Source organism: Pelobates fuscus, chromosome 1 (genome assembly GCF_036172605.1).
Source record: "Pelobates fuscus isolate aPelFus1 chromosome 1, aPelFus1.pri, whole genome shotgun sequence".
In the NCBI taxonomy this organism is placed as follows: Eukaryota; Metazoa; Chordata; class Amphibia; order Anura; family Pelobatidae; genus Pelobates; species Pelobates fuscus.
The window spans coordinates 177,219,879-177,239,578 of record NC_086317.1 but is presented as its reverse complement, the minus strand read 5'-3'; the positions used below and the strand labels follow the sequence as shown (position 1 = coordinate 177,239,578).

Here is a 19,700-nt window from a genome sequence, read left to right as displayed (position 1 = left end):
TGATGACAAGTTACTTTCTTTATAAAGATGCACTATAAGTCTTTCTTTACCCCCTCATCCACCTCTCACTGCCCCTCTCCCCCCCCCCCCCCCCCAAAAAAAAAGTTAATCATCTTTGGAAACTTTCAGCACACAAAAATATTTCCTCTCCTCACCGTTCCACCAACATATGGTAGGTACGACATGCCATTGCATCATCATTTTATAACATTGGTCTTGAAGAACCACAGAGTCTTTTGATGCAGTCTCCCACATATCTTCCCAGTCATGTCCCTACATTGTTCACCCAATATCTCTCTCCAAAGCACAGATGAATGGCAGAGGAGTATCCCAAGGACCAAAAACATTCTAAAGCTTGTATAAGGCGGAAATCAAGACCTTTTCATAGGAACCTTCCATCCATATTTAGTTATAATTGCCTCTTCGGGCACGAGTACAGCATCCTCCATTGATACTTTTCTCTTTATAAGTATCCCTTATACTCAGTGTTTGCAGGCTGCACTTTGGTATTACAAGATGATAGTGTTAGCACTTACCCTTCTGTATCAACCACATCCTCCAATGCTGCAAAACTGTGTAGCTGTAAATAGTGATAATCTGCAAGCTTAACATGGTGTTAAAGGACACAATTTTGACCTGGTCATAGGTATCTAGGCATCTCTGGACACCAATATTCTACACACCTCTAAAATGTATTGGCATCAACACAGAGTAAAATATCTTATTTCTAAGGACTGGAAACTTGAGAGAGGGATGCATAGCCAGAGAACAGGTAACAGTAATTCTGTCCCAAAAAGTAATATTGGGCATCACACCTTCAGCAGAGGCCTTTGTGATTTCAGCAAAAAAAAAATTAAATTGTAAATAATCAGGACCCAAGAGATCATTTTAAATGGATACTCTAAGCATCAATACAACTTTAGCTTAGCTTAAGTATGAATTTATGTTGTACAGATCATGCCCCTGTAGTCCCATTGCCCAATTCTCTGCAGTTTTGGAATGAACTCGCGAAAGACAGACAGATCTATAAGATTAGGCAGAAAGAGGTTAAGCAAGCGCTTCCAAAGCACACACAGAAGAGAGAATAGCACAGTCAGTTAAAAGGGGGATTAAAACATTTTCTAGATACATAAATGAGAAAAGGAAAGTAAAACAAGGATTAGATAGATTAAACAAAAGAAGGAAGGTATGTAGAAGAGGATAAAGGTCTAGCTGACTGCCTCAATGAATATTTTTGTTCAGTATTTACAGATGAAAATGAAGGTGAGGGACTTCAGTTAAGAAAAAGGACACATGGGTAATTTGTTACATGGGAGTTTACAGAGGAAGAGGTTCTATTTCAACTGTCAAAAGTAAAGACAAATAAGTCGATGGGGCCTGATGCGAAACACCCAAAGTTATTAAAAGAGCTTAGTGGTGTACTAGCAAAACCATTAACAAATTTATTTAACCAATCATTGTTAACAGTAGTAGTCCCTGTAGATTGGAAATTAGCTAATGTTGTACCCATTCACAAGAAAGGTAGTAGAGATGAGTCGGGCAACTATAGGCCATAAAGCCTTACTTCAGGAGTGGGGAAAATGATGGAAACCATGTTAAACAATTGGGTTGAACATCTAAAATCACATGGATTTCAAGATTAGAGACAACATCGGTTTACTTCAGGGAGAAACTAATTGTATTGTTTTTTTTTTGCTTGGGTAACTAAAATAATAGATCAGGGTGGTGCAGTAGACATTGCTTACCTAGATTTCAGCAAGGCTTTTGACACTTCCACATAGAAGGCGCATCAATAAACTGCAATCTTTAAGTTTGGATTCCAATATTGTTGAATGGGTTAGGCAGTGGCTGAGTGACAGGGGGTTGTAATCAACGGAGTATATTCGAAACAAGGTCTAGTTACCAGTGGGGTACCTCAGGGATCTGTACTTGGACCTATTCTCATTAATATTTGTATTAGTGATATTGCAGAAGGTCTTGATGGTAAGGTATGTCTTTTTTCTGATGATACTAAAAATTGCAACAGGGTTGATGTTCCAGGTGATAAGTCAAATGGCAAATGATTTAGATAAATTAGAAAAATGGTCAGAGCTGGGGCAACTGACATTTAATGTTGATAAGTGCAAGATAATGTAGCGTAAAAACCCAAGGGCAGCATATAGAATATTTGATACCCTACTAACCTTAACATCGGAGGAAAAGGATTTAGGAGTAATCATTTTTAGATGCCTTAAAGGTAGGAAGACAATATAATAGAGCAGCAGGAAATGCTAGCAGCATGCTTGGTTGTATAGGGAGAGGCATTAGCAGTAGAAAGAGAGAAGTGCTCATGGCATTGTACAGAACACTGGTGAGACCTCACTTGGAGTATTGTAGACCGTATCTTCAGAAGGATATTGACACTTTAGAAAGAGTTCAGACAAGGGCTACTAAACTGGTTCATGGATTGCAGGACTAAACTTACCCGGAAAGGTTAAAGGATCTTAACATGTATAGCTTGGAGGAAAGACGAGACGGGGGGATATGGTAGATTTTATGTTAGATTTCTTGGGGGGGGGAAAGCAACCGAAAAAACAACGTTCTATTCTCTGTAAGAATAACCACTGTTCTATTTTTTAGTAAGGCAAAAGTTCAGATCAACACAGAGTAAATCAGTGCTTGGATATGTACTAATATGAGTAATGTTTGTACATGACACCTTTCTCATGGGCCACTGCCTGATTCTTCTTTAAATGGTTACTCCAACCACCATGGAAACTTTGGTGGTACGAGTCTGGATATGCAGTAATTCTGCTTGGAACTTCAAATCCACAATTATTGGCAATTATGAGCAAGGGGCTTTTTCCTTGCAGGCAAAGTCTTCCCTCCTACACTGAATGCAGTCCTTCCTATCCCCCCAAAATATGATTTCTCTCACCCTCCCACCTCCTTCTCCCCTTCCCTCTACTTCTTCTTCCAATGCTTGCTCAGAGCACGTGCATGCACTCTGAGTCCATTAAATTGTCCAGTCAAAGACTTCTGTAAGCCATCAGATGGGGCATGCTGTGCAGTGCTGGAAGCTTCACCTGGTGCTAGTTTAAGGTAGGTAAAACCTTATTTTACAATGCTCTTTAAGGGGAGCTAATTAATAATACCAATAGGGCATTACTCTAATTAAACCAAAAAGGGTTGGAGAATCCTTTACGTAAAGCATACTGTTAAGAAGACCAAATCTCACAGTTTATGCATCATGCGTACCTTAACGAGTAATATACACTCAGTGTTCTCTTGAACCCCAAAGAAAATCTCCGGTGGGATTTGAAGAAGGCGATTTCAGCACGCTGTCACGGCTCCTAACAAGTGGCCGCACGTGACTGCACCTGATCAGTGCGGTCACTCAGATAAGCACATAAACTTACCTAAGACCAAAGCGTCCTTCACCAGTGGTTGTGACGCTCCAATGGATGCCAGCCGTTGTGATACCAAGGTTAATTGGAGCCCCACCTCCGGTGGGGTTGGGGGTCACATGGATGTGCATGCGCCGCCACGTCACCAGTGCACACGCACGTTTTAGAATCGGCTAATCCCTGCCCACCAATGACAGTGAGGATTAGGCAATTGAAACTAATTTCTGTTTTCCCTCTTTGCCCTGTAGTGGTTTCCATCCTGTTGGTTATCCGAGAGTGCCTTCCTCTATTTGTTACTTCTGGTTTATTGATCTTGGCTTGTTCTGATGATTCTTACTTCTGGCGTCCTGGCCTTTTGGCTTTAAATTCTGCATTTGCTTCTGTCTGTATTCCCTGACCTCGGGTAGTTGCTGGTTATTCTTTTAACGTTAATTCCAGCCATTCTAAGGCCCGGTAATACGTTTTACCGTAGTTTATTATTTTAACTTGTTTGACTTAGTTCTGCGTGCTGGGCCACTGTATTGTCCTGACACATGCAAACCCAAGAATGTTACTGAACTGGATGCTCATGAGCAACGGGCTCAAGATTCCTCAGGAACGCTGTCAGAAGCGGGTTTCTGACAATGCATCTTATTTGCAGCAATTCATAATTGTAAAAGGGTGCTCTATTAAGTACTAAAGATGCTTGCCATGAATGATTTGAATAATTTTGAGACTGTAGAAGTCATTATAAGTTTCATTTTCAGTTGAACTTGGGGAGATAACTTGAATCATATGTTGTGTTAAGCTATTTCAATTGCTTTTGTTTGATTTGTTCATTGCAAACAGCTGAAAGTCTGTACATTTTGACAATAAACCTGATTTTCAATGTGGGTTGAACAATTTTGATTACAACTGTACAGGTAGCTAGCTATTCATGGAAAGTACTAAAAGGTGAGAGAGTTGGATATACCATGTAAGATGTTGGCTGTTGAGAGTTGGTTGACTGAATGAGCAGAGATATAATTAGACTAATGCTTGAGATTAGAGAAGGGAGTAAGTAGAAAGAAAATATGCTTTGTTATATAAGAATAAACTAAAAAGAAAAAAGTTAATTGGAATAGTGAATAATATGACAGGAGAGGCCTATGTAGAAATGTAGATTACAGTAGAGACAATGTCCAGTCTAGTAGTAGACATAGTAAGGGACATTCCAAGAAAATTCCTTGTTACACTTTTGGTTTGGTACCTTGGACAACGGTATTAAGATTCATGATTGCAACTATGATGAAGATCAGTATGCATGTACTATCTGGCCAACGGATTAGAATTTTGCTTTGAAGAGGGTCATCAAACTCCATCTGAAGAAGTAAAGAAGGAGACTGTCAAGAAGAGATATTGGCTACAGTTTTGAAGACACACGTAGCAATGTTAAGGAGACAGATACTGTTATAGCTTAGTAGTAATACAAAAGTGATGGAGATATCAGAAGATCAGCGGAGTCTGTGTTAAAGCAGTAAGATATCACAAGGCCAATAAGACATACAGTCCATACTGTCTGGAAGAACATAGTGAAAATTGCTTACTTGAATTAGAAATTAAATAAGGATTCTTAAAGCAAGCAAAGATAAGAATGAATTTAGAGTTCAGGCAAAGTTTTAATTAGAACAAATTTGGAAGAAAAAAATGGTGGCATACGTGAGATGTCAGTTAATAATGTATAATTTGTAACTGACAAGATCAAAACGGAGATATCAAAAGGATTTCAGTAGAGATATTGACCAGAATCCAGGAACAGAAAAGCTGATAATGTATCTATACTGGTCTCTGATGACACCTTCTGTTGGGCCCTGACCACCAATCCATTTTCCAATGTCAAAAAAATGTGTGACTTATCTCTACATTTATCCAATCCATTAAAGAAATAGTACCCCTTCAAGACAGAAAACATCCTCCTCAACATTATTCCTTTTTGGATAAAAATGTTTTGATGTTTGATGGACTGCTCTATTTGCCACCGAATCCAAATGTCCAAATGTTACATGATCCTCCTCTAGTAGAGCATCCTGGAATCAGAGAAAACATTGAGTTTTTCAAATTGCAGGTAAAATGTAACTTTAGCCATACCTGCGCTGGAAAAAAACCCTGAAAAAAGCAAGCACCTTTCAGGTTTCTCATGAATCTTCCTGTTTTGGAATTTTATTTTAATAGACATGATTTCAAAGTGGAACCTTTCTGAAAGGTTTACAAAACTATGTGTTATCTCTATCTCTATAAAGATTATCCCATCTGCATCTCCTACTAAGCACCCTTACCAATATCACATATTGGAATCCAGTTCATCTCTTGATTTCGGAAAGAATGATTTTTGAAAAATATTAATCTTCTTCATTCCATGCCCAAACCCGTGGCTTAAATGGTGAACTATTTGCAGTGCTAATGCTTCTATCTATCATACATTATTATGTAGATACTTCTCATGGTTGAATTGTTCAATAACACTCCCTGGCATTACACAAACTCCAAGTCACTCTTTTATGGCATACTATTCCTGATTATTGCTATATTCACTATTAGGGCTAGTGTACATTTCCAAAAATCTAGATATTGTTAAAGGATTTAGCCTTTATTTGCCATGGGTATTATTCGTGCTGTCTCGCCTTTCCAATATCTCATCTGGAAAGGTATGGATTTATGACCACACTGTCTAGGATTTAAGCTTCTTCCCATAGCTTGCTATATGCCCTTGTTTTTCCTGCAAATTCTGCATTAAACTGTGAGAAACCATTGCAGTTTGATTAAAAAAATTATTGTACAAACTACCTTGGTATAAAGCTTATGTGTTATCCTTGAGTCCTATCTACTTTTGTATTGAGTGTAGCGGAGTAGAGGTATTATCCAAGGTATCTCCGCTGGTAGACAGGAAAGGCAATCCAAACAGGTACAAGACAGGTAGCGTAGTTACAATCCCTTCCCTCCAAGAACTAGACGACACATAGCTTGGAGGTCAACTGAGGTTTTAATCACACACTTCCAGTATTTATGGGATTTCCCATGCAAGGGTTTTCCCTACAGACAATTCAGGGGTTATACAATAAGGGACTACATGGGAAACTGAACAATCTGGATATTTCTCCCAGCAGCCCCTGCTGCACACGAGGGATACTCCCACTAGAATATACAGTTAAGTGGATTATCCCTCGGTGCAGCATAACATATAATTTACATTAAAATACATAACTTTTATATTATTCGTCTGATTTAAACAAATGGACGTTCGGTAGATAGCTGGGGTCTGAGCGCACAATTCGTGAAAGTACCGCTCAGATCCCAGCATAAATAACCGAACGCCGCATGAAACCAACATTACATTCAAGTTACATTCAAACTACCGAATAACTGCAGGGAAACACTTTACCGAAGGCCCGGGGCTCCCGAACGGCTTGGAAGTACAGCGGTATTCGTGCCACCGAGTAGCCGAGTTTAGTTCCAGGCACTCGACGACCAAATACCGCTGGGCAAACAAAGGATCCAAGATGGCCGACCGCCGCGTGGTCGGTAGCCGAATGACGGCCACCCTGAATCCTCTTAATTTACCGATTGCAGCAATGTTGCAATCCTTAATGAGAGCCACACGACCTCCTGAGGGTGGTCTCCCTTCTGCAGTTTGTTCGTTTCACGAACAGAGTTGGAATTCACTGTTCGTGGAACGATTACATGAATGCCGACGGGTTTTATACCGCCCGCATGCGAACGCCATAGACCTGTAACACATATTACACACGCATATCCTTGGTTCTTAAAGTGGTACATATATTTTAAAGAAAATACAGTTTTAAAGTGGCTGCTGCTGCCACATTGAGCAACATAGTGAATAACCAGCTTAGCACTCTCAACTACATTTAAAGGCATAAACTGCATTATTTTATCATATAAAGCTGAGTTTTATTCTAAATAAGCTTTTCTCAACTAGCCTTTTCTGTATGGTTATAACAGGGTCTAAAAAAGAGGTTAAAGGCTATATTGTAGAGTAAACATACAAAGGACAGTTGTGCAGCTGGAATGTTTATCAAATGGTACCAGGTTACATGATCCAAAATGTCTTATATTGTGGAAAAGAGCCAAGGTAGCACAAACCAAAACAGCCTCTCCATGAAGAGAATTTTAGTTGCCAACGACTCTTATTTGTCTCTTTTGTAACAGATGTCCTAATTTCTCTACCATGTCAACACGCTCATAGAAACATTTTACATTTTCTATATTAAACATTCAATTTAAGAAGAAATTGTTCTAATAACAAGATCTTGTTCTTACTGAAAGATGACTATCAAAACCTATCAAAAATCTCTAGAAGGTAAACTGTTGTTTAATTCTAAAAGCTTACAAAAATGATGTGATGGCAAAATGAAACTAACATTTTTTGCAGCCATAGCTGAGAGCAGGAAATACAACAAGCACACAAAGTAGGATAAGAATTAGAGAGTCAACTATATATATATATATATATATATATATATATATATATATATATATATTCAAGAGAATAGGCTACAAACACTGAAAGTAAGGGAAGCCATCAACAAAACAATATAAAATACAAAACCAGGTTGTGCCAAATATAAAGTCCAAACAATAATCCAAAATAGTTAAGAAAAGTCCAAACAATTCTCGAGAGCCTAATATTTTGCTGTAGACACTGGGATCGTACTACTACTCATAGGGCCACACTGTCGCAGAGAGTCAGATGCCAGAAACACAACTATTAAGCCTTGTGGCAGAACTGAGGAAGCTCTAAATGAACCTGAAACCTTGAGGGAGATCTCTCCATCACTGCCAGAATCTTTTGGATTCATCACTGAAGACAGGTCGATTACCTCAGTATAGACGAAGACTTTTTTGGCTGACCTAACTACTATGATTACTGCCTCATTTATCACCCGACTTCAAGCTACAGGGGCAGAATTTTTAGGAAGGAGATCTATGATCTGGGCAAGTGTACTCACCGCATTAAGCAAAAAATGGATGAGTTTGCCAACGTGCATTACAGTTTAGCAGACAAGCTGCAGGAACTAGACACTAAAATTGCCTCCTATAGACTCAAGATCTCAGATGTGGATGACAAAGCAAGGAGGAACAACCTCCATTTTAGGGGGATACTGATGAAGGTCACACCTCCAGACCTAGCAACCTGGTGGATTTCTTTCAGAATTGTACTGGGGTTCTATATGTTCCTCATGAACAAAGCTCACAACCTGCTAAGGCTCAAACACCAGCCATCCACTGAACCAAGAGATACAGCACAGACAAAATTGTTTCCCTGTTTCCCAGATCAATCTCAAGATACATATCAAGCTTTATGCTGGCTTACTCCATAGGTTAACTCACAGTGACTCTCAGGCAAATGCCATAGAGCACAGGTGTGGAGCTTTCCAGCCAAACTTGTCATATAGAGGAATGAAGAATCGCATGCTATCACCTCCATAGATATGGGACTTCGCTACAAAAAAGATTGGCATTCCAGTTACAGAGGTGAAAGCACCAAAATCCAGGAAATTCCCAATGATGTCACTAATGGACTCCAGCCACTTAACATTATAATTTAGCTGAGTGGTAGTACCTGCTTAATCAAGGACTGGTATAGCATGGCACAAATGCGCAATGTCTTTGTTCATAATATGCTTCAGATTCGTCTATTCAGTTCCTAGATATGTTTTTCTATTGTATTCTTTGCAAAGTTAAAATGTAAATTGGTTATAACGGTCAGATGAGGTTGTTTTTTATCAAGTGTCTTGTACCAAAGAGGGCCCACCAGATACTGACTATGTCCATGATCTTATGGTTAGATGTATGTGACAACTCTATACAAGGCCTAAGGTTTTCCATTACTTGTGAAGGATAGCATAAAATCTAGTCAAACATAGAGTCTGTTTGGGTTACGTTAGAATTTGGAAATTACACAGTAACTCATGTAGGTGGGATTTACAGGCCCCCTGGAAAAATAGAACAGTTAGATAATCTACTAGTTGAAGAAATAGTAAAATATCAATGAAGGGCAAAGTTATTATCGTGGGTGACTTTAATCTTCCGGATGTGAACTGGAAAACCAAAACAGGTGCTTGTGCCAGGAGCACACATATTCTAAACTCTCTACTGGGATTATCTCTAAAACACGTCGGTGAGGAATCAATTTGTAAGGAGGCGATACTGTCACTGTTGTTAACAAATGGAGATTTAGTATCAGATATTACTGTAGGTGAAAGTTTAGGATCTAGTGATCACCAGTCAGTGTGGTTTAATATAAGAAAAGTGAGTCACACCACACAAAAACAAAAATTGTAGATTTTAGAAAAACAGACTTTTCTAAAATTAGAATATGCGTAAAGGAGTCCTTATCAGATTGGAGCAGTTTAAATGGAGTCCAGGTGAAATGGGATTATTTAAAAGTTGCACTACTGAAAGCAACAGAAAATTCCATTAGGCTTGCCAGTAAGAGCAAAAAAATTAAGAATCCACTGTGGTACTCTGCAGAAGTGGCCAAAATAGTAAAAAACTAAAAGTTAGCATTTAGTAATTATAAAAAAAAAACAGAGTGAGGAAGACAGACAGATCTATAAGATTAGGCAGAAAGAGGCTAAGCAAGTTATAAGAGCCTCCAAAGCACACACAGAAGAGAGAATAGCACAGTCAGTAAAAAAGGGGGATAAAACATTTTTAGATACATAAATGAGAAAAGGAAAGTAAAACAAGGATTAGTTAGAATAAAAACAAAAGAAGTAAGGTATGTAGAAGAGGATAAAGGTCTAGCTGACTGCCTCAATTAATATTTTTGTTCAGTATTTAAAAAAGTATGCAAATGAAGGAGAGGGACTTCAGCTAAGAAAAAGGATAAATGGGTCATTTGTTACATGTGAGTTTACAGAGGAAGAGAATCTATTTCAACTGTCAAAAGTAACGACAAATAAGTCGATGGGGCCTGATGTGATAAACCCAAGGTTATTAAGAGAACTTAGTGGTGTACTAGCAAAACCATTTACGGATTTATTTAACCAATCATTGTTAACAGGAGTAGTCCCAGAAGATTGGAAATTAGCGAATGTTGTACCCATTCACAAGAAAGGTAGTAGTCGAGGAGGAGGAGCAGGGCAACTATAGGTCAGTAAGCCTTACTTCAGTGGTGGGGAAAATGATTGGAACCATGCTAGAGGATTGGATTGTTGAACATCTAAAATCACATGGATTTCAAGATCAGAGGCAACATGGGTTTACTTCAGGGAGATCATGGCAAACTAATCTTATTGAACTTTTTGATTGGGTAACTAAAATAATAGATCAGGGTTGTGCAGTAGACATTGCTTACCTAGATTTCAGTAAGGCTTTTGACACTGTTCCACAGAAGGCTCATTAATAAACTGCAATCTTTAAATTTGGATTTCAATATTGTTGAATGGGTTAGGCAGTCGCTAAATGACAGGCAACAGATGGTTGTAGTCAACGGAGTATATTTGAAGCACGGTCTAGTTACCAGTGGGGGACCTCAGGGATTTGTACTTGGACCCATTCTCTTTAATATTTTTATTAGTGATATTGCAGAAGGTCTTGATGGTAAGGTATGTCTTTTTGCTGATGATACTAAAATTTGCAACAGTGTTGATGTTCCAGGAGTGATAAGCCAAATGGTAAATGATTTAGGTAAATTAGAAAAATGGTCAGCGCTGGGGCTAACATTTAATGTGGATGCAAGATAATGCATATTGAGCGTCAAAACCCAAGGGCAGAGTATAGAATATTTGATACCCTACTAACCTCAACATCTGAGGAAAGGGATTTAGGAGTAATCATTTCAGATGACTTAAAGGTAGGAAGAGAATGTAATAGAGCAGCAGTAAATGCTAGCAGAATGCTTGGTTGTATAGGGAGAGGCATTAGCAGTAGAGAGAGAGAAGTGCTCATGCCATTGTACAGAACACTGGTGAGACCTCACTTGGAGTATTGTACACAGTACTGGAGACCGTATCCTCAGAAGGATATTGATACTTTTGAAAGAGTTCAGAGAAGGGCACTAAACTGGTTTATGGATTGCAGGATAAAACTTACCAGGAAAGGTTAAAGGAACTTAGCATGTATAGTTTGGAGGAAAGACGAGACAGGGGGTATATGATAGAAACATTTAAATACATAAAGGGAATCAATAAAGTAAAGGAGGAGACTATATTTAAAAGAAGAAAAACTACCACAACTAAAGGACATAGTCTTAAATTAGAGGGGCAAATGTTTAAAAATAATTTCAGGAAGTATTACTTTACAGAGAGGGTAGTGTTCCAGCTGAAGTAGTAGAGGTTAAATAGAGTACATAAAATACAAAAGCATACGGTGAACAAATAATGAACACTCTGGTGCTTCAATCACCTTAGTGGGCCACAATAAACCACTAAAATAGTCACAAGTGATAAAATCAAATACAAATTGGTGAGAGCACTCAAAAAAAGAGAAAATATTACCCACTTTGAGGATAACACTGAAAGAGAGAAAAACACAATGGAACAGGAGAAATTCTTGATGGGTGTCTTCCCAAAATTGGTGCAAAAAACAGGAACGCAGGTTGTAAATTGCACACCAAATTTAATATAAACTCATTAAAACAAACCAAAATTGCTTCAAACAAATGGTTAAAATTAGGAAAGTCCCAAAAGTCTGGAAAAATGTCCCAAAATGCCCTCAGGGTCCACCTTACGGGTTTCGGCACAAAGCCTTCATCAGAGGCGCCAGTTCTTTCCCAGCGTCAGTACTTTCCCAGCTCCCTCACACACCCTGCAGTGATGCCTGGAGCTAGAATATGATGTCAGTCATAGAAGAAGATCACAGCTCCCTCACTGCCAGCTTAGCGCGCCAGCCTGCAAGCCTGCACGCACACTCTTTCTGCCCAGCATCCCAAACAGCCTGGCCAGCAGCCCCACTGGACCCCAGGTAAAAAAAATCCACCTAGCTGTCCCAAAGGTAGGGAGGATTAAATTTAAATAAAAAAAAAAAAACATAAAAAACATCAATCTGTGAATGTTGGGGGAAAATGTGTGTGTGCGTGTGTGTGTGTGCGTGTATGTCAGTGAGTGTATATGTCAGTGTGTGTCTGTGTGTGTGTGTGTGTGTGTGTGTGCGTGTATGTCAGTGAGTGTATATGTCAGTGTGTGTGTGTGTGTGTGTATGTCTGTCAGTGAGTGTGTGTCTGTCTGTCAGTGAGTCTGTGTGTATATCTGTCAGTGTGTGTCTGTGTCTGTCAATGAATGGGTGTATGTCTGCCAGTGTGTGTCTGTGAGTTAGTGTGTGTGTCTCTGAGTGAGTGTGCGTGTATGTGTGCGTCAGTGTGTGTCTGTGAGAGAGCCTGTGTGTCAGTCAGTGAATGTGTGTGTGTGTGTGAGTGAATGTGGGTGGGTGTCTGTCAGTGAGTATGTGTGTCTAAATATTGTGTGTGTATGTCAGTGAGTGTGTGTGTGTTTGTATCTGTCAGTGAGTGTGTGAGTGTCTGTCAGTGTGTGTGTATATCTGTGTGTGTGTGTCTGTCTGTCAGTGAGTCTGTGTGTATATGTCTGTCAGTGAATGTGTGTATGTCTGTCAGTGTGTGTCTGTGAGTGACTGAGTGTGTGTATGTGTATGTGTATGTGTGAGGGAGCCTGTGTGTCTCAGTGATTGTGTGTCTGTCAGTGAGTGTGTGTATGTGTGTGTGTCTGTCAGTGGATGTGGCTGGGTGTCTGTCAGTGAATGTGTGTGTGTTTAAATAATTGTGTGTATGTCAGTGAGTGTGTGCTTGTCTGTCAGTGAGTGTCTGTGAGTGAGTCGGTGATTGTGTATGTCTGTCAGATTATGCCAATACAGTGAGTGTGTGTGCATGTATATGTATCTGAGAGTGTGTGTCTGTCAGTCAAAGTGTGTGTTAGTCTTTAACAGGAAGAGGTGTGGCAAATTTAAATTAGGGGGTCCCCGAATTCCATCATGCCTAAGGCAGCACAGATCCGAAATATACCACTGGCTTAATATCATTATTAATTAAATGATTTTATTGTATTATTGTGATAAGCATATCTATTATAGTATACGTTGTTTACTACATTTCCTACACAAGACAAATGTAGACAGTTGTTTTCAGACATGGGTGAAGGATGAAAAGATAAAACAAAGCAACACAATCCCAGGAGAAAACTGCATAAAACATAATTTTCCCAATGGGTTTTATATAGAAAGCTGTCATTTACACATATCCTCTTATACTTAGTAAATATGATATGAGTTACGTATGTATGACAAGTTATATTTGGTTATGGTTTTCAGAATAAACCATAAAGAGAGGGACTTTATACTGTACCTATACATCAGCACTAATCTCTATCATTACTTATATTATTATATTTGAATGTAAGGGACAGATGGTATTAACTAGACGTTGCTATACACGGGTCCTGTGAAAGTTTATGATGAATCAATGGAATTTTAGGATTTGTGCCTAATATGTAATGTAGTCTAAGTAGGCTAAAAGAGTTATTTTACTTCAACACATTTCTTCTTATACTTGAGTTTTGAAGGTCAAAATCTTGGCTTTTTCTCTTTCTTTAGCTGACGTTCTCTTTCTTTGCATTAACATTAGTTGTTAATACATACTGGAAGACTCCTTGTTTGCTTATATATTTCATTATAAAACAACATGCAAGCCATCTGCCAAAAATAAAGAAGTTATATAGTTATGAAAGCAGCAAGATTTTAAAGGGTTGCCCAAGCACGATAACCAGTTCAGTAATCTGAAGTGGTCAGAATGCCTGGAGTCTGTATGTGCAGGATTTCTCTTTGAAACTTTGCACATATGGAAAGTTCAACCTGGGGTCTGGGGTGTTGACTGGAGGACTCAAGGTGCTCGGCAGCCAGGGATCAAGTTGAGAGGGCTAGCTATTGCAAGACAATTTGCCCAAATACCCAAAATTGGGGCCAGGGTAATCGTGGCATCATAACCAAAAAATGATTTACCTCCCAAAAGCTGTCTGTTGTGTCCTCCAGCGATGTGGCTGTCTCATCGTAAGACCCTGACATAGTATCCTCTATTACACACTATGTAAAAACAAAAAACAAAAAAGGAAAAAGGGAAGAGAAGAGAAAGTTAGTAATTAAAGCAGATATGTATCTTATTATGCATATATGTCACTTGCCATATGACAAGGTTGTACTGAAAATTACCGTTTGCATGTGTAAATAATTTATATTTATGGTCATGTAGTAAATAAAATAAAAATGTACAGAGACGCCTATGTATAAGATGTCATGAAGTGTGTCATGACTATCCAATCAAGGTATGCCTATTGAGGGCATACCCTTGTCAGCTGTGTAATATGGAATTAATTTCCTAATACAATATATTGTTGATTGAAACTATTAAAAATGGCATTTCTCAATGGCTTATGTCATTCCCCATGCTCACAACTGAATACATATTAAAAGCACAAACATTTTTAATCAGACTACTGCCAATATCTTCTTTTCAGGAAATGGGTCTAAAAATGCTCCACTATGTAGTCCTGTCAAACTATGAGCAATGAATAGACCCGATACAAAATGTTTTAAATGTCCAGCTGATCATGCAGACATGTTTCAGGGGTTGTCTGGTAATTGTGAAATTCTGGAAGGAAACAGAACACCATCTAAATAAAACAGAATTTTTAATGTTAAGTTCTGTTCCCAACCACCATTACCATAATAACAAATTTAATACAATCGTGGTGGTGGTAGGCCACAAAGCCATACTACAGGTCTGATGCAAACCATCTTTCACTCTTTCTGACAAAATTACGATATTTATTTAGAATGGATTGACTCTGCACCTTAAATAATAAAGAGATTATGGAGATAAAGAGATATTCACTCTAGATCTCCCATTCCAAAATACTTGCGCGGCTCGTTGGAATGCACTGCTTAATATATCTACAAGGTAGTGGTGGGTCAAACGCCCTTACCAACTTCAACATAAATAACTGTTGTCCTATTCCCAGCCTTGTTCATAAGAAAGCCCACCTTCCAGGATTTTCCAGAGTTGAGAGACATGTAGTGAATGCAATGTTTAAAGAAATAAATTATGTTCTGCTGGGATTCTCCTCCCTATGGTGGCAGAGGAACATATTTTTGTATATTCTATCACCCCCAAATTTCCTCACTATCCCACCCTTTCTCTTCCCTAGTTTACCCCCCTTCCCTAGTTCACCCCCATATTTCCCCTTCTCTGGTTCAACCCCTTTTTTTCTCTTTATTGTTTAATACAAACCTAAAATTAGATTAGATTTTAGGTTTCCAGGCATAGGCGTGCGCAGCCTATTGCATTAGGGTGTGCACCCTAAAGAACAAACACACGCCGCATGTGTATGTGTGTATATATATATATATATATATATATATACACACACACACTGCTGTGTGTGTGCTGTTAGTGTGATGTGTGTAAGGGTGCTGCTGTGTGTGTGTATGTGTGAGGGTGCTGTTAGTGTGATGTGTGTGTGAGGGTGCTGGTAGTGTGCTATGTGGGTGAGGGTGTTTGTGTGTGTTTGTGAGGGTGCTGTTTGGGTGTGAGTGTGTGTGTGTTTGTTAGGGTCCTTTTAGTGTGCTGTGTGTGTGAGGGTGCTGTTTGTGTGATGTGTGTGGGTGTCGTGTATTTGTGATGGTGCTGTTAGTGTGCTGTGTGTGAGGGTGTTGTGTGTTTGTGAGAGTGTGGTTAGTGTACTGTGTGTGTGAGCGTGCTGTGTGTGGGTGCTGTATGTGTACTGTATGTGTGTGGGTGCTGTGTGTGTGCTGTTTGTGTGAGGGTGCTGTATTTCTGTAGGTGCTGTTTGTGTGTGGGTGCTGTATGTGTGTGTGTTCTGTATGTTTGGAGGGATTGTGGAGGTGGGGGCAGATTAGTAAATATCCCCCCTCCCTTCGTACCTTATGTAGGGAGGGGGGATCCTTGCTGCCATGTGCCATCCCTGGTGGTCCAGTTGAGAGTTAACTCTAGCCTGCGGGGCTAGAGTTAACTCTCGCGAGATCTGAGCGTTGCCATGGCAACGCTAAGATATCGCGAGAGGAAAGTGGCGGAGCTGCTGTCTGGAGTTCCCCGGGTCCTCTCCTGCCTCCCTCCATGCTGCTGTGGGCCGGTGAGGTAGATCTTTGATCTCCCCGCCGGCCCATGGAGGCTTAGAGCAGAGCTGGCACTCAAATAGCGCCGGTTCTGTGTGAGCCGACAGGGGAGAATAAAGTCCTGGGGAATAAAGTGTGGGAACTCTCCCAAGATTCCCCCCCCCAAAAAAATAATATACACTCCAATGTGTGTGTGTGTGTGTGTATACATATATTTATATATATATATATATATATATGTGCACACACACACACTGACACACATACTCAGACACACACACATTCAGACACACACACTCATACATTCACAGACAAACATACACACACACACATTCACATACACTGACACACACACATTCACAGATACACATACACACACACATTCATATACACACACACATTCACAGACACATACACTGACACACACTCATACATTCACAGACACCCATACATACATTCACAGACACACATATACACACACATTCAGACACACACATGCACACACATACAGACACATACACTGACACATATACACACACATTCACAGACACACAAATTATTATTTTTTAATTAAAAAATGTCCACCCAACCTCCCTACCTGGAGTGCGGGCGTGGACTTGTCCCTGGGGTCCAGTGGGTCGGGCGCCTGTCTTCATCTCAGCCGCGGCGAGGGAGCTGTGTGCCCTCTGCTCCCTCTCACCGCGAGGGCTGTCTGCTGTAGCTGGGAGCCGGAATATGACGTCATATTCCGGCTCCAGCATCAGCAAACGGCGCGCGGCGAGAGGGAGAGAGAGCACACAGCTCCCTCGCCGCGGCTGAGATGAAGACAGGCGCCCGACTGGGGGGGGGGGGGGGTAGGGTTTGGGGTCCATCACCTCTTGCCACCCCATGACAGGGGGAGGAAGGGGGGCATTTGGGGGCGCTGAGTGCCTGCAGGAACGGTGTTCCTGCTCATAAAAAGTGCAGGAACTCTGTTCCTGCAGGACTTAATCCATAGGCGTGCCGCGGGGATTAGGGTGTGCCCAGGCACACCCGGCACACCCTGTGCGCACGCCTATGTTTTCAGGTGCAATGAGTGAAAACAAAAAGTAAGTGTTTTGACCAGTAGGACTGCATAACTCCCCTTTTATAATTTGTAACCTGGCAGTATACTAAATCCGCATTCAATCCTCAGGCAGATTGTCACAGCAATGTTATGTTTCACAGTTGAGATGCGGCTAATGGTTTTGTGAGAAACAGATTTTAGCTTAATATTTTACCTCTTGTGCATTTGAAGTAGAATGAGGCTGATGAGTTTGTCAGATCCAGTCGATCTAAATAGAAAGATCAGCAAAGCATTGTTAGCGTGGTGTATAAAACAATGCAGAAATTATGTTAACACTCAGACAAATTAAATACATCATAATGATATTGATGACTTACATAAATTGGAGATAGGGTCTGGTAGGAACCTAATTCAGAAGCAATACAGCCTCCTTCCACACATACACAGAACGCGTAAACATCCCTCTTGGAAAATATTGGAAAAGTGTGGAGAATCCACCTACTCAATTATAGTGCTGATAAGATTTCAAGGTGAATGCTGCATTGCAGGGGAGCATGTTCTAATACAAGTGGTAGTAATAAAACATTTTACATATAGGTCACAATTTAGCCTACACCATGAATTTAAGTGTATAATAGGTTCAGCCAAGCAATAACTGATCTGATGGATCCTTTTGATAACTGAAAAGATATTGAGGGGTAGTGATGTCCCGAACGGTTCGCTGGCGAATAGTTCCTGGCGAACATAGCATGAAGCTGCATTTTTTTTTTTTTTGTGTTTGTGTTTATTATACATTATCCTCCATAGCCAGTAACCTGTGTTTATTATACATTATCCCCCGTAGCCAGTAACCTGTGTTTATTATACATTATCCCCCCATAACCAGTAACCTGTGTTTATTATACAGTATCCCCCATAACCAGTAACCTGTGTTTATTATACATTATCCCCCATAGCCAGTAACCTGTGTTTATTATACATTATCCTCCCATAGCCAGTAATATCGGGTGTTTATTATACATTATCCCCCCATAACCAGTAACCTGTGTTTATTATACAGTATCCCCCATAGCCAGTAACCTGTGTTTATTATACATTATCCCCCATAGCTAGTAACCTGTGTTTATTATACATTATCCCCCCATAGCCAGTAACCTGAGTTTATTATACATTATCCCTCCCATAGCCAGTAACCTGTGTTTATTATACATTATCCTCCCATAACCAGTAACCTGTGCTTATTATACAGTATCCCCCCCATAGCCAGTAACCTGTGTTTATTATATATTATCCTCCCATAGCCAGTAACCTGTGTTTATTATACATTATCCCTCCGATAGCCAGTAACCTGTGTTTATTATACATTATCCCCCCCCTAGCCAGTAACCTGTGTTTATTATACATTATCCTCCCATAGCCAATAACCTGTGTTTATTATACCTTATCCCCCCCATAGCCAGTAACCTGTGTTTATTATACATTATCCTCCCATAGCCAGTAACCTGTGTTTATTATACATTATCCTCCCATAGCCAGTAACCTGTGTTTATTATACATTATCCTCCCATAGCCAGTAACCTGTGTTTATTATACATTATCCTCACCATAGCCAGTAACCTGTGTTTGTTATACATTATCCCCCCCATAGCCAGTAACCTGTGTTTATTATACATTATCCCACATAGCCAGTAACCTGTTTTATTATACATTATCCTTCCATAGCCAGTAATATCGGGTGTTTATTATACATTATCCTCCCCATAGCCAGTAACCTGTGTTTATTATACATTACCCCCCCATAGCCAGTAACCTGTGTTTATTATACATTATCCCCCCCATAGCCAGTAACCTGTGCTTATACATTATCTCCCCCATAGCCAGTAACCTGTGTTTATTATACATTATCCCCCCACAACCAGTAACCTGTGTTTATTATACATTATCCCCCCCACAACCAGTAACCTGTGTTTACTGTGCCCACTTGCCCAGTGCCACCACTCATATCTGATGTCACAATAGCTTGCATTTAAAAAAAAAAAACTATTTTGACTGTAATATAATAGCAGTCAGTTTCCTTCACACGTGTGCGTTTCAGGGCCCGCCAGGGCACAGTGTCACACCAGTGCAACTCATATCTGGTGTAACAGTAGTGT

General features: G+C 39.9%; 1 protein-coding gene across 1 annotated transcript in view; it reads right to left on the bottom strand.

Annotated features, from left to right (window-relative positions):
• The window catches only part of PACSIN1 (protein kinase C and casein kinase substrate in neurons 1), a 114,892-nt gene that overhangs the window by 60,532 nt on the left and 34,660 nt on the right, over positions 1-19,700 (bottom strand). The window contains exons 2-3 of the mRNA XM_063453024.1: positions 17,762-17,815; positions 14,373-14,453 (exon numbers count right to left, since the gene is read on the bottom strand). Of these exons, the coding sequence (XP_063309094.1) occupies positions 14,373-14,435 (63 nt within the window). The 5' untranslated portion in view covers positions 14,436-14,453; positions 17,762-17,815. The remainder of the gene's footprint in view (positions 1-14,372; positions 14,454-17,761; positions 17,816-19,700) is intronic.